The sequence below is a fragment of the Vombatus ursinus genome, unplaced genomic scaffold, assembly GCF_900497805.2.
Source record: "Vombatus ursinus unplaced genomic scaffold, bare-nosed wombat genome assembly UNPS02006874.1, whole genome shotgun sequence".
Classification (NCBI taxonomy): domain Eukaryota; kingdom Metazoa; phylum Chordata; class Mammalia; order Diprotodontia; family Vombatidae; genus Vombatus; species Vombatus ursinus.
This window is the reverse complement of record NW_020946652.1, coordinates 1160342-1187532: the sequence shown is the minus strand read 5'-3', so window position 1 is coordinate 1187532 and position 27191 is coordinate 1160342. Positions and strand designations below refer to the sequence as shown.

The window sequence follows — 27191 nt, the reverse complement described above, 5'->3', positions numbered from 1 at the left end:
TATGGCACAGGCAAACAGTCCTGGACAACCGGCTCTTAAGGTCCTCAGTGACAGGCACTGATGTTGTCCAAGGATTCCCTCTGAAAAGTGGAAGTCAGACTTCTTGGTTCCATCCGGCAAGAGTCTGCCAAATCCCAGGACAAGACTTAGAGTGCTATTCATTCCTGCATCGATTCATTCAATCATCCAGCAAAGCGTTTGTTTGTTCTGACATTATCTCATAAATACAATGGCCTAGTTGAGTCAAGTCCAGGGAGAGCTAGGACTGAATTAAAGTGCTAACACCTACCTAGTTCTATGTGTGTGTGTGTGAACTTTGGAAAGCTCATTACTCTCTGAGACTCAACTTATCCATATATAAAATGTGGATAATAAAACCAGTCTTGTTAGGTCTCCATTTGTACTAGTTTCCACATTGGAAATTTCCTGTCAGTGAAATCACAGGTCTGCCTAAATTAACTAATCAATTAATTAATAGCGGTAATATTTGGATTAAAACAAGTAAAAGACAAGTTGTGACATCCTACATTACTTCATTTATTAAACAATAACAACAGCAACAACATGCCCTATTGGAGGAAAACAATACTTTTTCTTTTAAATGGTAGATCACGAGCCTGGAACAAAGAAGAAGGCCTCCACATTTCCTAGACTCCTCTCTAAAATGGGTCAGTTGGGTTAGCAGGCATTGAGGCCCCTTCCAGGGCTGAAAGAAGCTGAGTCCATGGTATTTCTCTATCACAGAAACCTTATACCATGGGCCCAAACCGCCAAGGGAGCCATTTCTCATCCTTTTGGTTCCAAGGTGTTGCCGTTACAAGTGATTGTGTTAGTGTTGTGGTGGTGGTGGTGGCTGTTGCTTTTAAGGAGAGAAGAGAGGACAGACTGAATACTGAAAGGGCCAGCACCCTGGATTCTCTTGGACACTAGCCAGAAGGGAATGGGCCTCTACAATGAGTGAAAGTATCTGCCTCAGTGAAAACCTGCTCACCCAGCAGGTATCTGGGCACCCGACTACCTTCCAGACCCTTCCTCCTACCCCTCAAAGCCTAGTCCAAGCTGCTGCTCCAGGAAGGGTATCATGAGCCCAAGGCTCCATAAATATCAGATGACAGACAGGCTGACCTTTTCCCACCCCAAGACATGCCCTTTACCTCTCCTTCCCAAAGCTGTGCTCTTCCTTGGGAGTCCCACCAAGCTTACAGTGGGCAACAGCTGCTCCCAACAAAATAACAAACTATTTTCCATAGCAGAATAACTCCTGATTGTTTCTGACATCTGCTAGCACACCCAGGCTGCAGACATGGGGCTGAATGCCCCCTGTGCTTGGCTGCAAGACAATCTTGCTCTGAAACCCCCCCCCACCACCACCAACCCATAGAATTTTCCTACAGCCATCATTTTCTTTTTGCTTTTCCTCTAAAATGAATGAACAGAAGTTTTCCATGTGCCCCCTCTTAATCACATTGGCCATTGTCACATAGCTCCTAAGTGTCAATTGAACTCAAGCCTTTCTAACTCCTGTGCCCTCTTAGGTACACCACTTCATTGCTTCCTATGCCAAGGAAATCCCTAGGGGCAGGCTTAGTGTCTCTACTCCTGGGACTTGTTGTGGCTACTGCTCCTGCTATTCCAACTTATTCGATCCCCAGAAAATCCCATGGCCTCCCTGGGGCTGACTTTGCTCACCTGTAAAATGGAAAAATTAAACATGAAAACATCCAAAGTCTCCTCCAGATCTGTAATTTCATCAAGGTGCACACCCATTGTGCAGATAGCAAACCATGAAACCCATGCTAACAACCCACATTGATCTGCCACTGCATAGTGACTAGAAACTTTAAATCCCTCATCTAAATAGATCCCCATGTGAACCCTGTGAGGTTGGCATGGTAAACAACACTACTCCCATTTTATACCTGAGGAAATGAGCCCAGCAAAAGGGAATGACATAGCCAGGAGGAAGAATGATTGACGCCACTTGGGACTCTGGGAAGAAAGGATGAGACATTCAGAATTCATCATGGATATCCTTGAAAGGAGTGTGGTACATGTACATGTACACGTACACACACACACACAGACACACACACACACACCTACCTACTTTTTTTTTTCTTATGGATGCAGACTTGCCCAGAAGAGTCAAGTAGGAAGGAGGAAATTACTGTGTCCCATTGAAAGTCATCTGGACATCAGAGAACTCTCTGCTCATCACCCCTCTAGCATATCACAACTGGCTGGCCAGTGTATCTGCTTAACCTTGAGTGGAGGACTCGTGACGATCCTGGAGCTGGGAGCCAGACAGATCTCACATCTTTTCTTTCAATCTCTTACATATGCATAGCAGTGATGCTGTCCTCCTGCCTCTTCCTCTATGCTACAAGTTCTCTTCACTCCCCTCCCCATCTCTCAGACCAAAGGTAGGTTGATATTCAGATGCTGTAATCTAAAGACAGCCAGAGTCAATTGCCCAGTGAGCAAAGAATACATTAGGATAATTGGTACAACATGAGTGGACCCATGCTCTGCATATCAACACAACGGGGGCTGGGCCATTGGGCTGAAGTCAAGAGCAGAGGGACATCCTTCCCGGTGTGGACACAGTTTGTCTGCTAACCCAGAATGTCACCTCTACAAAATGTGCCTCATTCCCCAACATGGAAGAAGAGAAGCCTGGTCCTTGAGACTCCTTGAACATCACAAAGAGTGAGAAATAGGTGAGAAGGTTCATGTGAGGGCCATCCCACACGTTAGGGGGCTTGTGCTGATTAATGGGAAGAAGCTTATTTAGTAGAAGAAGCCTAGGATGCTCTAGGTCAGAAGGCTAGCTCTGCAACATGACCATATACAAATTTACTGACTCTGGCTGCATATCTGTTTTCCCCTCTCCACAGTAAGGGAATTGGATTAGATGATTTCTAGAATCCTGTTCAGTTGTACTACCTAGGACCTGGGAATGCAGAAATAGCACCCTTAAGGTTAAAAGGCATGTCAAGGCCAATTTCTAAAGGGTTGCCTTCCTTGAGAGCCAACTGGTCCAGTTCTAAAAAAAAATAGTCTCACCTTTACCCATTCATTCAACGCACCTTCCCTTGAGCACAGTGGAGTGGACAATGGGCAAGGCTGGAGCAGTCTTAATGGAGCTCAAGTCCCCGGACAAACTGCCCTTCCCATTTGAACTCACCCCAAATGTCCCAGATTGCCTGCCTGCCAGCAGGATTTGGAGGCAGGAAGACCTCGGTTTGAATCCTGCCTTGGTCATTATTTCTGCGGGATGCTGGGAAAAATTATTTCTCTTTATTCAGACTCCATTCTCTTCTAAGTTAAATGAGGATGATGATATTAGCACCAACCTCACCAGGTTAATAACAACATCTACTTCATAGAGCTGTTGTGAGAATCAAACAAGATAATGTTTGTAAAAGCATATAGAATGCCTTACACATGGTAGGCATTACAAAAATGTTTATTCTCTCCCTCTGCCTTATTGCAGGACTTACCTGAATCCCATTGGAAAAAGATAAAAATGAGATCATAATGAATGCTATTATTCAATAAACCCCAGTGCTCCTATTATGGCCAGGATGACAATAGCATTTACCTCCCAGGATTGTTATAAGGATCAAATGAGATAATAATTATAATGTGCTTAGCAGAGTGCCTGGCACATAGTAGGTACTCTATAAGGGTTAGCTGTTTTTAAAATAAAATCTTCTGTTTGGGCTTAAAGACTTTTATAATCTGGCCTCTTCCCACCTCCTAGTCTTCCCATACCTTACCCCTCTCCATGTACTCTGTGATACAAGGACACTGGCCTTCTTTCTGTGTCCGGCACATGCTGCTCCATCTTCTAGCTCTGAACATTTTTACTGGCTCTCTCTCTCCTCATTCCTGGAGCTCTCTTCCTATTACATCGACATCTTGGCTTCTCTGGCTTTCCCCAAGCCTCAGTTAAAGCCCAATCTTCTACAAGAAACCTTTCCTACTCCTTCCTTCTTAATTCAAGCGACTTCCTTCTAAGAATATTACATATATAAATACACACGTTTACATATATTTACATATATGTCTATTTTATTTCCATGTGTTCTCTTCCATTAGGCTGAGCTCTTTGAGAACAAGGATTGATTTTGTTTGCCTTTTTAAATATATTTCTAGTGCTTAGCAAAGTACTTGACACAGGTCCTCAATAAATATTTGTTGACTTCTTGACTTTAGTAATAGTAAAGAAAAAGAAATGAAATTGAATGCTGGGAAATTATGACGAGCCAGCATGGCTCCACAGAAAAGACATGAGATGGTAACTCCCTTCAGTCTTTGTAGATGTGAACCACTACTGATGATAGAGACTTTTCCAATATGTTGTTTATTTTGCTAAATTGTTTTGTTTTCCATTCCCCTTTTGCTTCTTTGTTATAAGACATGGCTCTCTGAGAATGGATGAACGACAGAGGCATTGGAAAATGTAGGTGATAGAAACAAATTAATAAAGATTTCATTGAAAAACAAACAAACAACTAATTGTAACTTCAGGTAACTAATTCCACAGCACCTTTGTGCTGACTCACACAAATTCATTAGCTTTTTATGTGTCAAGTATCTTCACTCAGAGAGTAAACCTTCGGCCTCCTTATACCAATAGTATTCAGGTAGAACTCCAGAACCTATGGTCTTTTATATGAATGGGGATCCATACTGTGCCTCCTTCATTTTTAACAGTGGTAACATTTCTATGGAACTGAATATGACATAAATGGCCAAGGAAGAGCCTCTTGGGGCATACGACATCTTCTAAAGCTGTGTTATTGTTGGTACTTTTGCCATAGACCAGCCAGTTAAGGGAATGCTTCTCTTCTTCCCCTTCCCCACCCACACCAACTCTTCCGTGTGTGTGTGTGTGTGTGTGTGTGTGTGTGTGTGTGTGTTTTTCTTCATTGTCTGAAAGATCAGGTTTTAGCTGATTTTCTATCCAAGTGTATATAGGGCTGAGCAGAAGAACCTGCTAGAGGAGATTACACGCTATATTGCAGGCAGAGGGCAATTATCATTCCTTTAGCCTTAAAATGATATAAGACAAATATTAAATAAAACGAGGAACAGACTCTGGTCCCGATTTTCTTTCATTTCCTTTATCTCACGAGTAGGAAGTTTACTGAATCTCCGCCAACAATTCACTCAGCCTAATGAAGTGTATAAGTAATGGGATTAAATAATCTTAAACCATTATTACAGTGGCCTGATGTTGAAATGCTTCCAGAGGTAGAGTGGTGAGTTCATGCTTGATTTAAAACCACCCAACCAGGGCAGGAGGGAGGTTCAAGCACGAACTTCCAGGACCTGGCAACTCTCAACCATCCATCTCTGCTGGACAGAGTCTGGGAAAATAAAGTTGTTGTTTTTTTTTTCCTAGTCTGCCCAACCAATTTTTTCCCCAATATTTCAGTACTCCAATGGGTCAGTCAATCAATAATCCAATGGATCTCTCATCTTAGCCATAACAACGATGAGGTCATTTCCTTCAATGATATAGATGACAGTCTATTCCTAGCTACTCAGCCCACTTAAGTCTCATCTATGTCCTTTTATTAAGTTTTTCACAGGGTTTAGCACTCCAAGTTTCAATTTCCTCATTTCCCCGACCTCATTGGATCAGGAGACTGTCCCTAAGCTTTCCCTTGCTCTGGACATTGGAAAGGCTCATCTTGTTTTTCCATCATTGATTGCTTTGGTGATATTCAATATTCTGTTTTGTTTTGTTTTGTTTTTTTGTAACTCCATGTTGGAAAGTCATTGTAGGCTGCTTACCCTCCCCACGTGCCTCTCTATCCCCCTTTGAGGGATATTCATTTAAAGTTCTTCAGAATGTGTAACAGATTCCAAATTGTTAATCATATACCAGCCTCCTCCTCCACTATTGGGATCACTGAGGGATTAGGACTCTTTGAATCTCCTGATTAGAGAGCCTTAGTGAATGATTTAATGAAAGGTTACTTATTAAGTCCTTTTCAGCCCTGTCCTACTCTTCATGAACCCAGTTGGGTTTTCTTGGCAAAGATACTGGAACGGTTTGTGGTTTTCTTCACCAGCTCACTTTACAGATGAGGAAACTAAGGCTAACAGGGTAAAGTGACTTGCTCAGGGTCACACAGCTAGTAAGTATATGAGGCCAGATTTAAACTCAGGTCTTCCTGATTCCAGGTGTGATTCTCTGTCCACTGTGCCACCTACCTGTGTTTATGCACTTACTACGTGCCAAATATAATATTAAGCACTAGGGATACACACAGAAAAGTAAGGACAACAAGCTGTCCCAGAGTTCTCACTCTATTTGGGGGAAATAACATATAAAAATGGTTTAGCTGTAGAAATAAATAAAAGGTTCAAAAGTTATCCTGGGCACATGTGGCATCAGAGCCCATGGCAACACCTACAGAAACTTAGAATTCAGCAGCAGGTGAGAGAAAAGTGTCTGGGGATATGGAGGAGATAGGATGAAGAATGATGTTAAGTCCCAGAGGAACACTTTGACAGCACATATGATTAAAACATATCTTTAAGTATCTTTCCATTTCAGTTCCATAGGAAAGCAATAATTCAGTTCAATCCAATTCAATCAACATTTATTAAACACTTACTATGTGCCAGGTACTGTGCTAAGCTCTGGGGATACAAAACAAGGCATACATACAAAGTGACTCAATACTTTTAGAAGAGCTCAGGACACCTGGATTGCAGTTCGAGTTTGGCCGACGAATATCTAGGTGAAATCAGAAATTTCCTCTTATCTCTTTGGGTCTCAGTTTCCTCATCTAAGAAATGAAAGTATGAGGTGACACCATCTCTAAGGTCCTTTCTGATTCTAGACTAATTCTCATCTCTCAATATCAATTGTGTTCACATAGGTGGGCGCGATAAAGATAGCCTCTGCTCCTTTCTCTCATTCTCTTTGTTTTAGTGGGTAGCTCTTGCCCATGTGCCATGTCTCCCTTTTTCCCACCTGTAAATGGGGATAATGATGCCCTCTTCCTGCCAATCTAGCCTGATGCTGGGAGACTTGAGGCAGTAACATCCATAAAATGCTTTGAGCTCCTTGAAAGAAAGGCACCTTCTAGAGACAGGTCTCATCATCAACACATTTGTCAGTCAGTCTTGAAACTCCTTAGAGCCCGTGAAGGCACTTTATAATTATAGGGTCATAAGCAGAATGCTCATTAAGGGGAGAAGTGTTTTTCAAAACATTTTTAATTCTAAATTTATGTAGCTCTTTAGAGCCAATTATCCTCAGTAAGAAAAACGGGGGTGTCTATGCCCTGGAGTCCTCTGGCCCAGCTGGAATGGTAGCCCAAAGTCTCATCTTTACATTCTCAACAAGTAACAATCAGTTTTTGGACAATGCCAATGCTGCTAAGGTCATATCATCAGAACATTTGATTATCTGAAGGAACTTCAGTGGTTACCTAGCCTATCCCAGATCAGAAAGAAATCACTGCTGTACTTGAAGACATCTCCTTACTACCCACTGCAGGGATTGGGGAACATGGCAGAAGAGGATGAAGCCAAAATCTAGCCTTGCAGTTTCTTGTGGCTCTGAGGGTTTAAATCTCTGTCCCAGAGTTTCTTAGCCAGTAGGTGTCAGAGTTAGGTCTTGTAGCCAAGTCTTCCTAATTGTAAGGCCAGTTTTTTATTCACTATGCCAAGTGGTCTGTCAGATGTACATAGAGAGTACATTAAGCCCTTGGTTTTGCATTTTGACCATAGAGTCATCCTGGGGAGAGTAGCCTAGGGATGCCTCAGGAGAGCTCAAACTTTAAACTATGAGCTATCTGTGAACTTGACCTAACAAGAGACTTCCAAACTATCTTGGCCTAGGAATTTTAAATGTGTTGTCTCCTGCTGGCTAATTAACATAAGACTATATCCTTAGAGTCACTGGTGACATAGGAAGATGCCAAATTCCCCTTGTTTCAAGGGTGGGTGCCATCCTTATCACCTCATCCTACTGTAAGGATTAATTTCATTAGAGGGAGAAACCAAGATGGTACTGTGGCCTCTCAACTTCTTCTTCCAACACGCACCAGTGCTGGGGGAGTACTGGGTACAGTGTTGGTACCAGGGGATAAAGAGAGTGACTGATCAAGTGGATTCTCTGTTCATAAGACAGGAGAGGGAGTGTGAGGTGAGTGTACTGGGTGGTGGGTGAGTTCTTATCTGGTCTCTGTTCCTCCCACCCACTTAATGTCTCAGTCATAATTGCTCTTGAAACACTTTATTAGGAAGAGCAAAGAACATGAGAGAATATTTTTTTGTTGCCTAAGTACTAAACTCCACCACTTACCCTGGTCTCAAAGTTTTGAATGCTTTTAAAGGGGGTCCTTTGCTGATATTAAGGTTCAAAAGAACATGGACATGTTTCCCACTAATGGTTTTAGTCAAGTTACCTTACTCTTCAGACACCTGGAAAATTAATGTTCTATTTTCAGAAGCAAAGTAATCACTTAGGCTTTAACCATAATGAAAACTCTTGGGCTCCAGACTGCTCTGTGTGAGCAGGGAGAGATGATGGAGAAAATGACCAGGGAGAGACTGGATCTCAGACATAACTGACTGTGCCTTGCACAGTTGCCTTCAAGACTCATGGAAGCACCATATTCTGCTTGAAGTTTTTCTTCTTCCCTTTGGTGCTCCCCTTCCAACACCTTTGATTCATAAACTTGTAAATGTACATGTTATCTCTTCCAATAGAATGTAAGCTCACTGAGGGTAAGGAAGTATCTCATCTTTGTCTTCATATCTCTAGTAGCTGCCATACAGTAAGTGCACACTAAATCCTATGACCTGGCTTGGAATGAAACTTGGCACATTTAGACAATCTTCACACTGTTCAAGGGTTATTGCAAGGTCAGAGCTTCTGAGTTTTAAGTTACCTTAGAGATCACTGCATTCAGCTCCTTAATTTTACAGAACATCACCCTGGAGCCAAAAGAGGCTGCCCAGGGTTGCACAGCCAATCAGTGTCTGAGGTAGGATTTGAACCCAGCCTTCTTGACTGCAAGGCCAGCACTCGAAGCACTACATCTTTCTCTGTAACCTAAAAAAGTTCAATTCAGATCCTTGCCCATTTGTAGGAAAGGATAAATGAGCTAATTCAGCTCCAAGTTCAAGTTACAGATATGACATATGATTGCTTTTATTAAGCATTAAGTAACCATCTACTATGTGCCAGGCACTGTGCTAAGTGCTTTACAAATATTTTACAAATCAGATTTCATTCCATCATCACATCAACCCTGGGAGGTAGGTGTTGTGGCTCTTCCATTCACCAACGAGGATGGAGTATCATTCTATCTATCTATCTGTCTGTCTGTCTGTCTATCTATCTGTCTGTCTGTCTGTCTGTCTGTCTGTCTGTCTGTCTGTCTGTCTGTCTATCTATCTGTCTGTCTGTCTGTCTGTATGTCTGTCTGTCTGTCTGTCTGTCTGTCTGTCTGTCTATCTATCTATCTATCTATCTATCTATCTATCTGAGGGGTAAGTGAGCGAATCTGAGAGTTGCGGAGGCTGAAAATGCTCCTAGCCTGTGGTCATGCTGGTGATGGGCTTCGTCAGCTTCGTGAAGCTCTTTCCCAAACACTGGTCCACATCTGTGAAATGTTTCCATCTTAGCTGGATCCAAGTGGCGGAGGCTTCAAGAGCTCCCTGGCACCTCTACACCAAGATGGGCTGTGAGTGGAGGACCTGGGTAAAGAAGTGACACTACAGAAGGCAGCTATCATCATCTCTACCATTGTTTTGCAAATTCCTTGGAGCCATGAATTAATCACAAGACCAGTAGGCCATTGAATTATTTCTGTGTTTTCTCCTATCTCCATGGGGCCTGACCCAAACCAAGAGATGGAGTGAGTACCAAAGATAGTGAATGGAAGGGGAAATGTCCTCTTTGGTGTTCCAGAACCAATAGGAGACAGAAAGTGGGTCAAAGGTAACGTTTTATCTCTTCCTGAAAACTCTATTGGTGGACACAGTATCTGCAACATGTTGTCATGGAAGGAGCCCTGGAAGTGATGTCAGACGACTAGCAGCGACATGCTGGTGGTGCCACTTACTCCCTAGGTGCTACTGAGCAATCTCTTCTCTCTGGGTCCCAGTTTCCTCATCATACAATGAAAGGGGTGGGATAAGATCCCTTTCTGCTCTCCACTGGGTGATTCCAGGGTTTGCTATTTTGTTCAGATTAGCCTGGAAGGCAATTTGATCCCGAGCTCAGCTTCTCATGAGCCTCACCGGCCTCCTCCATCCCCAGTGACACTTTAATCAATTGTGCATTTGTAGAGCAAAATATGGGGCAGCCTCTGAAAAAACTGCATCCAGATGCCTGCAAATTGATGAAAATCCTGACCCAAGCACCATCATCTCAACTCCAAATACTGAGCTAAACGCCATGAATAAATATTGTTTGGGGGCCTTGTAGCAAAACTTAACTGAATTTGCATGAGAATTCAACTCCATTGCCCTAGGGACCTGTGGATGTTCCCTGCTTCCAGAAGGAACTCCATCAAATCTCCAAGTGAGAGGGGGATACGCTCAAACAAGAAGAGCTCCCTTCACCTATAACCATTGGGCTTTTCTAGTTCTTGGGAATGGATACTTCCCAGATGTCCCCTATTTCTTCTGAACTTCAGCACATTTCAGGGATGGAAAATAAACATGGAAGGGATAACGAAGGTGTGAATGAGGCATCTCGACTAAAGAATTGAGGATCTTAGCCCTTGCTTATGGGGGAGATAGGTGAAGCTTTATATAGCTAAGGATCATAGATAGAGAATCTCAGGAACTTAGGGTTAAAGCCGGAAGGAAACAGGCCATGGAGTCCAACTTTCTTGTTTTATAAATGAGGAGGCAGAAGCCTAAGAGGGGGAATGAACTTTTTAGGGTCACAAAGCTAATAAGTTGCTAAGGTGTGATTTGAACCCAGGTCTTCCTAACTCCAAGTTCATGGCTCTATATACTCAATTTAGTCATCAACATTGCTTCTGAATATGAATATGTATGTGTGTGTGTGTGTGTGTGTGTATAGATATATATATATATATTTATATATAATACAAATACAAAATTACAACTATGGCCTTAACCATATACACACACTATGGAATATATGTGGCTATGGTAGTATTTTTAGAGAGGGAAAACCTCATCACAGCTGCAAAAGTAATATTTCTAAAGCAAAAGTCTGACCACATTTTTCCTTGACTCAAAAATCTCTAATGGCTCCCTGTTGACGCTAAAACAAAATGGTGGGTGACTCTTCTGTTTGACTTTGAATGCTCTCTACAACTTGGCTTCAGTCCAAGCTTAGCCATCATTGATCCCCTTCAAAAACTCTACATTCCAGGCAAATTGACCTGCTCATCTTTTGGAGCAACATCTTATCTCCACTCACCATGCCTTTACTCAACCTGTCACCCTATTTTGGGAACGAAGTTGCTCTTCTTGACTACCTCTTAGAATTTGTACCTTCAGAATATCTGAGTGAGCACTCACACTTAGGTCGTCCTGACTCTAAAACTCAGCTCAAGCACCCCCTCTTAGACTAGATGAAGGGTGTGGAAGAACACCAGTGGAGGAGTTAGGGCTGGTAGGGACCATGCCAACCCAATGACAGAGAAAGCCAGAAAACCCAACGAGGGAGGGGATGAAAGAGCCTTTCCGAAAGCAGACATAAAAGCCCCAAGATGGCAGCTGCTGGGGCAACTTCCAGGATGTAGGACTTAGGCCCAGATGGGAACTCCAGGGGACGGAGAAAATGAAAGTCAGGAAGACTGACTTGCCCAAGGTCATACTTGTCATACAAAGGATTTGAACCCAGGTCTTCAGACTCTACCGCTGCAAATCCAGGGAGGAAGAGACCACCGTAGCTCAGCAGCACCTGAGGTACCTTAGACACGAGTCCAAAAAGGCATCAATGATCTGGGATTTCACTAAACAACATTAAATCAGATCAGACCCACCTATCACTTAGTACCCGGGTCTTAGGGACCTGCTCGCAGGCCCATAAAAGAAAAGTGAGTTGACCTGGGCCACATAAGTGACAAAAACTACACTCGAACCCCAGACCCCAGAGCACATCTTTTCTCACCCTGCCTTCCACCTCATGCCATGACTACATGGTCCTTTAGAAAAAAACTAAAATAAAACAGAACAGTAGCAATGTTTGGGTTCACAAAGCTGATCAGTTATACCACGGCAGGTAGATTAAGAAAATTTGAATTTGGAAATCCATCCCACCAAGAAAGAGTGAGTTTTGTTAACCCACAATGATGAATTAGGAAGACACTTCTGAAATGCTAACTGGGGTTATTGGAAAACACGTTATGTTTGCTTTTGAAAGTAAGCAGTGATTAACTCAGAGAGTATTGGTATTAATTCATTTTTGCTGTGAGCTATAATGAAGGATTAGTAGGAAAAACCCACGAGATGAAACCAGACATGCTGCATCACAGAAACAGGCAGGTTTTGAGAAGCCCAGCAGTTAGAATGAGTCAAAAAGGGCCCACCATGAAGAGACGGTGTTTTAGGAGGCCTGCTGACCAGTCTTGGCTTTGTCACTCCTCGTCTGAGCACTGACAGGACGTCTCCAATTCTTAGTCAGTGGAGTTGTCTCAAAATACAGAGTGCAGCCTTGAGGGGGATAGGATCTCCTCTCACTGGGCCTCAGTTTCCTTGTCCGTAAAATGGAAAGGTTTGACTGGATTACCTCTAATTTCTCTTCCAGCTGCAAGTGCGTGATCCTTTGATTCTCTCATCTCAAAGGTCCCTTTGAGCTCAAACATTCTAGGGTTATGATTTTGTAACTGGATAATTATTGATTAAGAAACATGATTTTTTTTTAATGAACAGTTGTGCTCTTTGGGAATTCAGTTTAGGGTGTCATTGGATCAAGAGCCCAGATCTAGGAAGAACCTCAAAGGCCGCCTGGTACAGCTCTGTCCTTTTACAGATGAGTTAACTGAGGCCTGGAGCGGTCAAGCAGTGTCCAAGGTGACACAGTTACCACATGGCAAGGGTATGGTTAAAGCCTAGGGCTCTGCCTCCAGAACCAATGTTCTTTTCAGAGTATACTAGCTGTCTTTTCATTACGGGTCCCCCTGTACCACTTTTTCTCTTAGATTAACAATGATGTCTATGTGCATAATTCTTAAAGAATTACAAAGAGACTTAGATACATAATTTAATTTGATTCTTGTAACATCCTTGTAAGGTAGATGAAGGAAGTATTTATTATTCCCATTATACAGCTGAAGAAAGTAAGGCTCAGAAAGATTAATCACCTAGCCTATGGTCATACAACTAGCAAGTGATGGAGATGAGAGAAGAACCCAGGTATCTCCTAACTGCATTTTTTTTTTTTTAAGATTCCTTCCACACAGCACCCAATGGAGCTAAGAGGAGGACAATGTTTCCCTGAACAAGTTAATCAGCTAGCATTTGTAAAGGGCCTGCTATGAACCACAGACTGAACCCTGCAGTGCACAAATAAAATGGGGCAGTGGGGAGAGAGACGATCAGGGCTTTGTGTATAGAGGCCACGTTGGGATCTGGGGAGGAAGGAGGAGGTTGGAGGGTTTTCAGCCCTGCCTTGTCATTGTGGGCTGAAGACACATCTTGTTGATACATCGAAGTCATATCCTGGCACAAGCAGAGTTTCAATAAGTCAATGAGTAGTGAGAGAATGAGGCGCTGACCCTCCCTTTGAGATGGGAGTCACCAGACAGGGAAGGGGTCCAAGCACTTACTATGTAGCAGGGCTCACAATACGCCTTCTTCTCAACAGCGTAGAAGGGCTGCCCGCGGAGCTTGGTGCTGCAGATGATGCAGGTGAAGCAGTCCACATGAAAGACTTGGTCCATGGCTGTACAGCCGGTGCCTTCGCCAACAACATTCTCACCACAGCGGGCACAGCGGCCTAAAAGACACCAGGGTGGGGAAAATCATATTAGAAAGAGACATTAGGAAATGTCAAGGGTCCTAAGACACCCAGCATTGGAAGGTGGAGGCAGGAGAAGGTGGTCACATTGAAGAGAGAAGGATGTACAAACACAATAATTTTCACAGAACACTTTAATGGAGTAACTAGACTCTAATACTTAAAGTCAGCCTGGAACAAGCATGCACTCAGGGGACCTGGGCTCAAAATCTGGATCTGGCATTGAGTCACTACCTACATGGCCTTGTGCAACCCAATACCCAAGCTCAATGGCCAAAAAAAAGCTCTAAGACATTCAGAGGAAGCATTATTGCTCGTGGGTAGATGGAGCTTTCATAGGTACAAAAATCCAAATGGTCTGGGGTGAGAACAATAAGGGATGACCATCCTACTCAAATGCCTTGCCCTGGCACAAAGCTCAAATTCAGCAATAAAAGCAGGAGAGATGAGTAAATCAAAGATGGCACAAATCAGGGTATAGAGATGTTTAAAAATCCAAGTAGAAGAGAAGGTACCTAAATAACAACTATTAACCAAGACTCAAAGGGAAATCCTTCCCCCAGGTCTAAATGAATACCTGGAAGAAATGGAACAATGGATTTAAAAAATGAAATGAAAGATCTTGGTGGGGGTGGGGGGATGGAAGAAGGAATAGCTTAGAAAAGAAACTATTAAACTTTACTGAACAAACTAAATCCCAGAGCATGAAAACAATCAGAAACAAATCACTATGAGATAGCAAAATATTTTAGAATAAAACTAAAAGTTTGGAAACTAGAAGAAAAATTTTAAAATGCGATATTTTAAAATATTGACTTGAAAAACCATTCAGTTTAAGAATATCAGACTCCCTTAAAACTATGATTAAAACAAACAAAAAAAGCCTTGGATGTTATATTTAAATAAATCGTAAATGAAAACTGCCCAGCTCTACGAGAGTCAGAGGGCAAAACAAAGACAGGAAGAACCCAAACACCTCCTAAAAGAAAATACAAAAAAGTTTCAAGAATGTCGCAGATGTTTGTCTACATCAAAGGAAAAAATAAAAACTCTAGGAGTATCAGGAAGGGAGTTCAAGTACCAAGGAACCATCATCAGGGTCGTAGAAGATCTGGCATCTTCTTCCAAACATGGGAGGAGAGTTAGGAATATAATTTTCCCAATGTCAAAGATATAGGTTTTTGGACAAAAATAATCCAAACCTACAAAGCTGAGCATAATTCGACAGAGGGAAAAGAGAATTTTTTAACAGAATACAGGACTGCCAAGCATTTTTGATAAAGATCTAGATATATTAGGGGCAAGTTTGGAGTAAGTGAGATGAGGCAGCTGCATAACGTAGTAGACAGAGCACAGGGCACTTAGTCAGGAAGACCTGAGTTCAAATTTAGCTTCAGATACCTACTAAGTGTAAGACTGTGGCCAAGTCTCTGTTTGCCTTAGTTTCCTCATCTGTCAAATGAGGATAACAATAATAATAACTTCTTGAGGTTATTGTGAGGATGCAATGAGATAATATTTGTAAAATGTTCTGCCAGCCCTCAGGGTCTTAAGAGGGGAAAGATAGGGGATTTTTTTTTAAATGCTTTTAGGAAACACAGACGAGCTGGTCAGTTTAGAAAATAAAATGAAGAATTCATTTTATATATTTTTTAAGAAGGAATTAGTATTAAGTGGAGATTCATATTTTCACCAACAACTATTATTTAGGGGTTTGGCTATCTATATGGAAATGATCATCTGTGTATGTTTAAGCTCAGACTTGATAGAAAATTAAAAGGGGGAGAAAAAAAAAACGTGAAAAAAGTAAATTAACCTCCCTGGGCCTTTAGTTTCTTCTATTCTGCTTAAAGTCTATTTCTCTTCCCTGTAGGATTATACTGGGTTTTTCAGGTTAGGTTATTCTTGGACATAATATCTCTTGCCTTTTTGGGAATATAATGTCTGATCTCTTTTCTCATTTAAAATGAAAACATTTGGCTGGATGACCTCTAAGGCCAGGACCCCAATATCCTACATTGTTTGCTCCACAGAATAAAACCTGAGCACTTGGGCTTTTGGACTGGTGGGGGGAGAGACTGAGGGGAGGGTATTGGGGAAACCTGTTTCATATTCAGTTTTTATAAGGCAGGAAAGTCTGAGAATATTGGTGCTAAGATTCAGTGGTCTAGCAGGGCCGCACTGGGGGTAACCCAATCTTTCCTGCGGGTACCCAACTTCTCCCTTACCCTCTGAAGATGGTTTCTCCCAAAGAAGTTGGGCTCAGTTTAGATCTGTGGAAAGGCAAGCTTTGGAGTCATAGGACCTAAGTTTAAATACTCATTCTGGAATTTACTAATTAATCAGACAAGTCACTGATCATCCCTGGGCCTCAGTTTCCTCATCTGTTAAAAAAAAGAAAAGAAGAGTGTTGTACTGGATGACTATAAGGTCCCTTCCTGGTCTAGCCTGGTTGTCTTAAGTCAGGGACCAGATGGGAGGGAGCGGCTCAGATGTGAAGAGGTCCAAACCCTGCCTGATAGGGGACAGAGGGAGGGCATGGACCTCCGGGGCACTCAGTCTGGCACCTGTGCCAGCACTGGATTCACAAGAACAGAGGCAAGGCGAAAAATATAAATAAAAATAACCCCACGCATCAGCAGAAAAGGCAAAGCGCCCCAGATGCTCCATTTTAGCAGGATGACAAATCAGGACCATGCCTTTGGAAGAGCCTCTTGGAAAAAGACAGGAGAATTCACATGAACTGGGCACATCCACCCTCCCCCTCCAGGCCAGCTTTGGTTACACCCCATTAACAACACTCCACCAGCTCATCACTGCCCATCTAAGACAAGCCTCTCAGCATCCCCCAGCTACAAAAATCTATGGACTCACACCACAGGCTGGGGGAAGAGCGTATGGGGAAGAGGACTGACTTTAGAGGCTCCCAAGAAACTTCAGCTCGGGCTAAGTGCTGGCACGAGAGACTTGTTAGTGGTGATGACTGGAGAGCCGGCTAGCTGTGGACACTGGAACTCAATGGGTCCGTGGATACAGGAAGGATATAGAATGAAGCGAATGAGGCCCATGGAATCAATCAGTGTCTTCAGCTGCTGGGCCCAGAAACTCAGAACGGCCAAGCAGAATGCAGCCCTTTTAATAAATATTGCCTCATGGTATCTAAACTGGCATGTGTATCGACAGCTGGCGTGCCCTCCCTTTTTTCCAACGGAATAGAGTTTGGGGCCCATAAAGCCAGATTGCACCCGCGCCGGAAGGGAAGGAGGACATTTTCCATTCTGATTATGGTTCCCCAGCGTCCACAGCTTCGTGGTTCGAGGCCAGGCTGCAGGCTCATCTGCCCAGGAGCCTTATCTACACTTCTTTAACCCCTCAACCCACGCTGCTCTTGGAGTCTGAAAGCACCAAGTCTGAGAACCTGGAGCAGGAAGACTCAAGATTCTGTCCACCCACATCTGACACCACACAGGCCATTCATTGCGGCTTCTTCTCAGCATCCAGGAGAGACAGTAAACTCATACATCTTGAGGCCAAGCCCAGGGAGAAAGAATGTTTCTGGGCACCCAGGCTTCTCACATCAGGGCTAAGCGTCAGCCTAATACCGCTTCCAGGTATTCACTGCTTTTTGGCAGAACTGTCTCGAAAACATTCTGCACAGTTCCCTAAGGTTTTACAAAGAAAACTCTGAGCACAGCGCCTATATCTGCGATTTAGGGGCACGGTTCTGGGAATCTGGTGCTGTGACGTGCCGAAGGTAGAAGCATCCACTGGGATGTCATGGTCTGGCACACAGGACTAAGTAGTGAGGACTCTGGTAGGGACCCTGGGACCTGCTTTCTTAGAAGGGATGGCTCTAAACAGCAATGTTGCTTTTGTTTGCTTGTTTTTCCAGCGGTGGAGTGAAATGTTTGTGACAATATGACGTGAATCTATCAGAACAGAGCTGCTAGTCTGCCAAGGCCCTTGGGGGCAGGGATGGAGGTTTTGGTCTATGCACCCAGCCTCCCACCCGAGGGCTCCAGTGTACAATAAAAATATCCAAATGGGACTGAAAACAGGTTAAAGAATCCAGGTGAACCACCCTCTTCCCATGTAGTTTTCTCACTCTCTGAAAAATACCGAAGCCACCCTCATCGATGAGTTTATTAAGCACGTGCTGTGTGCCAGGCATGGTACCGACTTCTGGGGATGCCAGGACAAAGTCGTCCCTTCCAATAATGCACTTACGTACTTCTGGGAGAACCTATGCAAACGTGTAAGAAAGGACAAACTATCTGCAAAGCAGAAGCAACACCACTGATGGCAGGCAGTGCACATGCTGGGGGCTTCAGGAGAGGCCTTATTCTTTCATTGAGCAGCACCTCTTCAAACGTCACTTCTGCTTTCTACACTACGGGGCCAGCCGCCTCTTTTTCAGCTCAAACCCAACTTTTCTATTTTACCTGAAGAAAGTTTATCAATGGGGCCAGAATAGTGGTGTGCGCATGTAGACATCAGCGCACAAAACCTCCCGGCTGGCCCGAGAGGGCAGAACGTGATTTAGCCTCACGGCCCATTCAGCCATCCACCCTAACCTCACCTTCTTCACCTCCATTGACTTCCCCAGAACTAAAGAGCCCTTGCTGCACATCACTCCTCTGTGTTGTCTGACCAGATGAGAAAGCAACGCCTTACGAGCTTGCCTTAGGCCTCTCTGTAAGTCTCCAGTGCAGTGGTTGACACAAGGAAGACCTTAAAAAATGTTTTGTTTTTCTTTTCATTCAATTAATCAGTCATTCCTTCACTTTTTTAATCATCTGAATGGCACGAGGATGGGTTAGAGAAGGCTAGATACCAATCCTACAACTCTGAAACCTGCCTCTGTCATCTACCACCTGTGAAGATCTGGTTAAGTCATCTGACCTTCCGAGGGCCTCAGTTGTTGTTGTTGAGTCATTTCTGACTCTTCGTGGCCCCATTTGGGGTTTTCTTGGCAGCGATACTGGAGTGGCTTGCAATTTCTTTCTCCAGCTCACTTTGCAGATGAGGAAACTGAAGCAAATAGGGTGAAGTCACTTGCCAAGGTCACAAGGCTAGTAAGTGTCTGAGGCCAGATTTGAACTCAGGCAGAGGAGTCTTCCCAACTCCAGATCTGGCTCTCTATCCACTGCACCAAAAAGCTGCCGCAAGGGCCCCAGTTACCTACCTATAAAAGAAGGAGGATGGACCATGTGACCTTGAAAGTCCCTCCCTGCACAAAATCTAAGATCTTACGTTCCTATTACTGAACGACCTCCAAGATCCTATGAGTTTTAAATTGTCCTGATCCAAGATCTTTATCATCAAACACCAAACCACCCTCAACATGGCCCCAAGCCATGGTTTTCCTGATGGTACATCCCTTATGTTTGACCTTGAAAAGGGTCCAAGCACAAATGACATTTGAAATCACACTGACTATGTCATGGCAAGCTGCAAAGTCCTTTATCATGGCTATATCATGAGTTACTTTTCTCATGAAATATCTTTTGTTTCATTAAAAATATTTACTAAATTATTCACATTTATTTGTTTTAATTCACATTCTAAATCATCCCTAGGTCTATAGTTGGAATCAAGTGTCCAGAAAGACAATTTTATGGGAAGGGAAGAAAGTAAAAAAGATTCCCAGCTGCCAAGACTGTCTATGGCACTGTGCTTATGAAATGAAGAGAATGACGAGGTGAGGGAGAGGTGAGGAGAAGGGCCATTTTAGGAATGTGGGACAGCCAGTGTCTAGGAATGGAGATGAGGTATGGGGCGTCATGTGTGAGGAAGAGAGAGGAGGCCAGTTTGGCTGGAATAAGGAGTGTGGGAACGTCTAGAGTAATTTCCGACGAGGCTGGAGAGAGGAGGTGTGCCAGGGTGTGTGGGGCTTTGAAGACTAAACAGACGGGCTTATATTTTATCTGAGGAAATCTCTGGGGTTGTTTGAGCTTCACAGTCACATGGTCTGATCTGTACTTAAGGAAAACTAATCGGCAGAAGTGTTCGGGACGGACTGCAGTGGGAAGGAACTTGAGGCTGAGAGATGGGTCAGGAGGGCTTTGTAATAATTGAGGTGAGAGGTGATAAGAGCTTCAATTGCGGTGTTAGAAGCATGAGGGGAGAAGAGGGGAAGCGGGAGAGATGCTGTCAAGGTAAGACCAAAAAGATTTGGCAAACGATTGGATATATGCCACGAGGAGCAGTGAGAAATCCAGGAAAATGCCAAGATGGCAAACCTCCAACAATGGAAGGATGGTAGGAAATGGAACAGAAAGAGGCTAAGTCTGGAAGCCCCTTAATCCATCTGAGCCTTAATTTTTCATCTATAAAATGGGTAGGGGCTAAGTGTTGGATGGCCCCTGAGACCACGTCCGGTTCTAAACCCATGACCCTCTTATCGCCTCTCACTGCAGCCACCCGGCTCCGGGCCCAGGCACTCATCCTGATTGCTCGTCTCCTCCTTCCCCTGGTTGATAACAATCCATCTATCCTATAGATATCTTGTTTGTACCTACTTAATTATATGTTGTCTCCCTCATTAGACTGTGACATCCTTGGCTATCTCTTACCTTTCTCTGTATCCCGGTGCTCAGTACATGCCTGGCATACAGTAGGTGCTTAATCTATGTTTAATGATTGACTAACCACTGATTGATTGACTCTCCACCTCTCCCTCAAAAATAAATTGAATATAATATCCCTGAGAATCCAAACTCCTTCACTGTTCTGTCTCTATCTTGCCTTAGAATCCCCAGTTCCTCACACATAGTAGGAACTAAAGTGATATGATTGGCCCACAATCACACAGCTAGGTGGTAGCAGGGCCAGGCTTCCAACCCAAATCCTCTGACTCCAATTCCAGTGTACAATTAGCCATCCCAGAATCCTCAGATTCTCATCTCCAAAGAGTGGAGGTTTTACTTCAGAACAGCAGACAATGATGTCAGTCCTGGGTGGATTGGAACATATTTCAAGGTACTTTTGGGCAGGAAAGTACCTTCCCTAATCAGGTCAGGTTTAGAATAACAGAGTGTGAATGCATTCGTTGCATACCACCTGTAGACAACAAAGGTGGCCTCAAAAGGTGGTGGGAAAGAGGGAGGGGGAAATCAGTCTGAGAGTAAATGCATGCAAGATAATCCCCTGGATAACGAAGAGTAGGTGACATCGCGAATGAGGCCTTGCCATGTTTACTGCATCAATGTTTTACAAAACCTGACTGTTAGAAATATGCTGCTGTATCGCTTGAGAATTTCATGGAAGCCACTGTATACATAAGGTTCGGAGTAGTCCCTCAAAATTCTCTTGTAAGGGAGGAGCTCCCAGGATGGAAGGTCCCTCAATCAATATAGGACACAGACTTAAAGGGACCTCTGAAATCCTCTACTCCATCCTCTTCATTTTAATGATGAGGAAACCGAGGCACAAGAAAATAAAGTGACTTGCCCAAGGTCATAGGGATCATGAGTGTCACAGGGAGGACTTGAAATAAGTTCCTGTCCCTTTGACACCAACCAATCCTCTTTCCACTGTGCTCTGGCTATTACTTCTAAGATTACCCCGGAGTTTGTTACTGGATCTTGCATCTGAATCATAACAATTGCTGCAATCCCTCTCCTGCTGTGGCCCCGACTCTCCTCCTGGCTAAGAGCATGAAGCTGGGTATAGAAAGCTTCAGATGTTACATAAGCTCCCACAAACAGAACGCTCCAGATGAGGAGGGATACACCCACAGCCTCTAAGAATCACAAGGACATCCAGACAGCCCAGAGCCACAGGCAAGAAGGCTGACTCACCTCGCGAGAGGCCATTAGACTTTCTCCAATGGCCTGTGTATCTATCTGCCTTTCAAAAAGATGACATGGGCCAGCAGTACCATCTCTCAGGAAGCACTTTGGGATCTCAAAAGCTGGTCTGCAGAAAACCAAATTTCCTTTGCAACTGGAGTTAAGGGATTCTTCCATTTTTTCTCTCTTAACTGCTGGGATATTGCTTAAAGCCTTCAAACTCCCCTTCCCACCCCCAAGAGGGGAAGGGGTGACTGTTCCCAGTATACTCTACACAGAATGATACATAAATCTGTAAAGAATTCCTCTTAAAGACAGGGGCATACTAACACTACAAAAGTGATAAGATTTTCTATGGGGGGGCAACATTTTTTGGTCTTATTCATATTTTGCAGCTAAAGAAACAGAGGCAGACAGAGGTTAAGTGACTTGCCCAGGGTCACAAAGCTCATAAGAGTATAAGATTGAATTAAAACCAAAATCTTCCTGACTCCAGGTACAGTGCTATGAAGAAAGGAGGGGAAGAACATTAGCCAGGTGTATAGGTAAAAGGATTGCTGTTCACGTAGGAAATGGATTGGTGGACCTGTGACATTTCTTCCAACTCTGAGATTCTAAGATCCTAAGCTGCTTCCTGCCCTGAAAGGCAAGTCTCCAACACTCTGTTTGTCATATGAGGGTGGATCACAGAGCACCAAGACTTTCCAAGAAGAATAATTCCTAAAGATTATGGAACAATGTCTTGGGTGCAAGACATTGAATATAGTCAATATATTGTATGTGAAAAATGGGGTCCAAAGGAGACATCTGAGACTGAAAGGGAAGATTATATATATACACACATATATATTAAATAGAACTCATGAATGAATGAATGAACTAATGAATGAATAATGGAAGAAAGCATTTTAAGTGCCCAGTACATATAACGGCCTGTATCAAGCCTTGGAGACAACAAATCAGAAAGTGAGGACAATCTTTCTCTCAAAAAACTCCCACTAAGAGGAAAACAACATCTATGGGGGAGCTGCAGCAGGGATGATGGAAAGCCCCAGTATCCCCAGGGTGCTGGTAAAGTAGCAGTTAATGCATCTTTACCAATGCCATCTCCAACGAGAGAGCTGTGTCTCTTTCTGACATGGACCTTTTGACCACTCTGAGGACTTTGGAGGTTTTTGGCCATTGTGGCTACAGGGATGTGTGTGGGGCAGAATGGGTTGTAGCACCCGTAAGGAAGCAGTTGGGTTGTATCTTCATAAGACTCGCCCCTCTATGGTCATTGAAGAGGCTGAAACTCGTGGATTGAGCTGTCCATCAAGGTCTCTTGGTCAGAGATTTTGATGGTGGTATAAGGGGTGGCCTAAAGAAGCCTAAGCACCCAAAAATCAAGGATCTGTGCTTAGATCTAAGTGGAAACTCCCTCTATGAGGTAAAACCTCAAACAGGCCATCTGTTAGACCTTAGTGAGCTGGTTGAGGCACAGGAACCCTAAGGGCCTTATTCCTTTCCACACAATTAGCGTCAGAGGTGGGATTGGAACCCAGATCTTTTCCAATCCGTGGTCCAGACCCTCTCCACCATAAGCCATGGCCTCTAAGATGCCTGCTAACTCTAAATCTCTCATGGGATGATCCCACTTGGGACTTTGTTTTCCTTACCTATAAAGTGAAGAGGGTGGGCTAGGTGTTTTTTGGGGTCCTTTCCCACTCTTAACCTATGACACATGACCTTATATGAAATTGATGGCAAACCTGACTGCCACATATGGAAAGTATTATAATAACTGTTGTCACTATTGAGATTAATGAAAGATCACATAGGAATGGAGGAAGGCACTAAGAGAAGGAATGTAACCCAAATCTTTTTTGTTATTTTCATTCCAGAGGATAGACTTTTCTAAGTCCAAGACCGTAGCTCTATCCACTGCACCACCTAGCTGCCCCTTCAGAGGATAGACTTTAAGAAATCATTCTATAAGAAATGACAAGCAGGATGATTTCAGAAAAACCTGGAAAGGCTTACATAAACTGATGCTTAGTAAAGTGAGCAGAACCAGGAGAACGATGTACGTAGTAACAGTAATCCTGTTCAATGAAGAACTGTGAATGACTTAGCTCTTCTCAGCAATGCAGTGATCTAAGACAATCCCAAAGGACTCACGATGAAGCAGACTGTCCACCTCCAGAGAAAGAAGTGATGTTGATTGGCGACACACTGAAACAGGCTAGTTTTCACTTTCTTTCGTTCAAGTCTTCTTATATAAAATGACTAGTAAGGAAATGTTTTACATCATTGCACATGTATAACCTGTATCTGATTGCTTACCATCTCGGGAAGGGGAGAGGGCAGGAAGAGAAAGAGGAAGAGAATTTGGAACTCAAAACTTTAAATACAAATGTTTAAAAATTGGGAAAAAAAATAAAAAGAAATCCTTCTAATAAGTTGAAGAGACTCACTTTACCCCCAATGTAAAACAAAAGGGCCTGTGGGCATCTCTCTGTTCCTCTGGTAATAGTGGCTACATGTTTCATGTGGTCTGTACAGGGGCAGGTGGTCACCAAAGGCCTCTAGTGGATGAAGACGCTTTGCCACGGAGTTCATGGCTGGACGCAGGGGCCCCCAGGGCCCTTCTCGTTCCAAGGTCCCCACCTAGTCCAGCTCTTAAGCTCAGACCTGTTCCCTGGACACATTCTGTGTTTGCTTTAGAGACTTCACCTCTCTTCCCCCGTCCCCCTTTACTCACATAGCAACCCAGATCTAGGAAGGGACATCTAGGGAGTAGTTATTAATACTCGTCTGCATATACAGAGTATGTGAAAAATGCAAAATGGGAAGCTATTAGAGGATTACTGTGAGGCAGCCTTTCCCACAGGGTATATGCTACTGGAAAATTGGCGTTTTCCTCTGTGGGATTTCATAGTCATCTGGTATCATTTATACAGAATGTTTAGGCTAAAAATGGTGTCAGTTTTAAGCAAACACTTCTCAATTTCTTTGTTACCCTCTGAATAATACATGAGTTCATTCCCGTCACCCCTCCCCCTTTCATTCACAGAGTAGCTGCCTCTTGTTCTGGCTCTGCAAGGGAACAATGCGCCACTGGTCCGGCCCAGCCAGCCACATCCAGCTCAGTAGAGTCCTGGGCCCTATGCGGAGTGGGATCTGGGATCATGGAGCCCAGTGGCAGGAGGAACATTCTCTCAGGCAACCCGGCTAAGGTATCACCTGGACAGGCAGCTGTCCCTGCAATGTCCCTGACACGTGGGAATGTGGCCTTTGCTAGAACACTTCCAGGGATGGGGTACCTGCTGGTTCTACTTTCGCATAGATCTGACCTTTGGGATTTATCTCCCATTATAACCAACCTACCTCTGCCTCTTTGCAGTTTCCACCCACTGTTCTCCTTCTGTTCAGACAAGCAGAATAAGTATAATCTGAACATATGAGCTGTGTGATATTGGACAAAAACTTAAACCTACTTGGGCCTCAGTTTCCCCATCTGTAAAATGTGAAATGACCTCTAAAATGTCTTCAATCCCTAGATTTATAATCCTGGAACCCAAAGGGATAGCCAGGCAGACAACAGAGCCTGCCAATAATGCCCTGCCTCCCTCCCAGCCTTCTCTTCTGTATGCTGAACATGCCCTGTTCCTTCAGTCCCACAATCTCAGTCAGTCATCACAAATCTATCACATACTGACTCTGTGCCAGGACATTTGTAAAACATTGAGCAAAAGAAAAAGGGTGGAAAAAGAATCTTCTGCTCTCAAGGAGATCATATTTTAATGGGGAAACAGCATATGAGTAATCAGGGTAGACAAAGTAGGGACAGAGGGGAAGGAAGGTGATCTCAGGGGGGTGGGGGGGGGGGGAAAGCCTCCTGAAGATGGCGGGATCTGAGTATCGTCATTGTGGGGGCCAGCTCACAAAAGGCACAGAGCAGGAGAAGAGAGTGGGAAGGAGGCCTGCAGGACTAGAGCACAGAGGGCGTGCAAGAAGCCTGGAAAAGGGAGAAAGGAGTCAGGTTGTAAAGGAAACTGAGTATTTATTAAGTACCTACTATGTGCCAAGCACTGGGGCTAAGAGCTTCATAAATATTATTTCACTTAATTCTCACAAAATTCTGGAAAGCAGCTGTGCTTATTATCCTCATTTTACAGTTGAGGAAACTGAGGCAAGCAGAGGTTAAATGACTTGCCCGGGGTCATACAGAAAGTAAAGGTCTGAGGCCAGATTTTAACTCAGGTTTTCCTGACTCCTGAAAAACTTTAAATGCCAAGCAGAAGAGTTCCCAGTTGACCCCAGAGGTGGGAGATTGGGACCCGTCTGAGATCAGAAAGCAGAGATGGAAGACTCCTCTGAGATCATCCGCTCTACCTAATATGTGACCATTAATCCCCTCTGCAATGACAAGTTGTGTACAGGCTGAATTCCATTAGAACAAAACCAGTCACACACATCCTTTAGATGGAGTAGAGGTTCTGAGAGTAAGCTCTCTAGAGGAAAAGTTCCTGGTCTGAGGGAGGCCCAATCTCCCTTCTGCTCCTCCTACAATCACGGAGCAGCAGAACAAATGGACCTCCTGTGACTCGGGTGATTCAAGGAAGCAAACGTTTGTGCCAAAGAAAACTTCCAGCCTGTGGAAGTTGAAAGTCACATAATCCTCGGCTGCCTTAGTTTCCTGATCTGTAAAACAGGGGTCATAATAACACCTACCTCCCAGAGTTGTTGTGAGGACAAAACGAGATCATATTTGCAAAGCACTTTGCAAATCTTAGAAGTTTTATAGAAATGCCAGCCTATTATTATAAATTGTTATTATTGTTGCAATGGCTAGCAACATTAGTATACAATGGAGGCGGCTTCCTCTAGTCTGTTGACTCGCTTTGTCTATAAATTTTAAATATTCCCAACTCAGGATAAATTTAGGTCAAAGAGACGTAGATGGAGGCAGATGGTGACCATGGACAGTTCCCTCACATACCCAAATCTACTGAAGTTTCACCAGAACTACTTAAAAAAAGAGAACCAGGTAAAGAACCTGGTGGTTTGTGAGTGTGTACGTGTATGTACGTGTGTGTATGTGTGTGCATGTGGGGTGTGGGGGCAGACCCTGGGCCAGACTCAAGAGTCAGGTACTTTCCTATATCCTAAGTCCTATGACAACTCCTATCTGGGTGACCCTGGGCAAGTCCCTTGACATCCAAGAGACCCCAGACAACTCACTATTGCAAAAAGTACTAAATCTTAAGACAGATAATCTCAATTCACATCCTGATTCTGCTAATGCTTATCAGTGTGATGCTAGACAAGATGCCTCCTCCCTCTGGGCTGGGCCCCTTGTCTCCTTACCTAAAAACCGGGGAGTGGGGACCAGAAGGCAGCTAAGGTCCTTCTTCACTACACCCAGG

At 43.7% G+C, this 27191-nt stretch overlaps 1 protein-coding gene across 7 annotated transcripts in view; it reads right to left on the bottom strand.

Annotated features, from left to right (window-relative positions):
* Positions 1-27191, bottom strand: part of LPP (LIM domain containing preferred translocation partner in lipoma) — a 692945-nt gene that overhangs the window by 102142 nt on the left and 563612 nt on the right. For all 7 annotated transcript variants that reach the window (XM_027848882.1, XM_027848884.1, XM_027848888.1 and 4 more), the window contains one exon: positions 13797-13966. In XM_027848882.1, coding sequence (XP_027704683.1) covers positions 13797-13966 — 170 coding nt within the window. The remainder of the gene's footprint in view (positions 1-13796; positions 13967-27191) is intronic.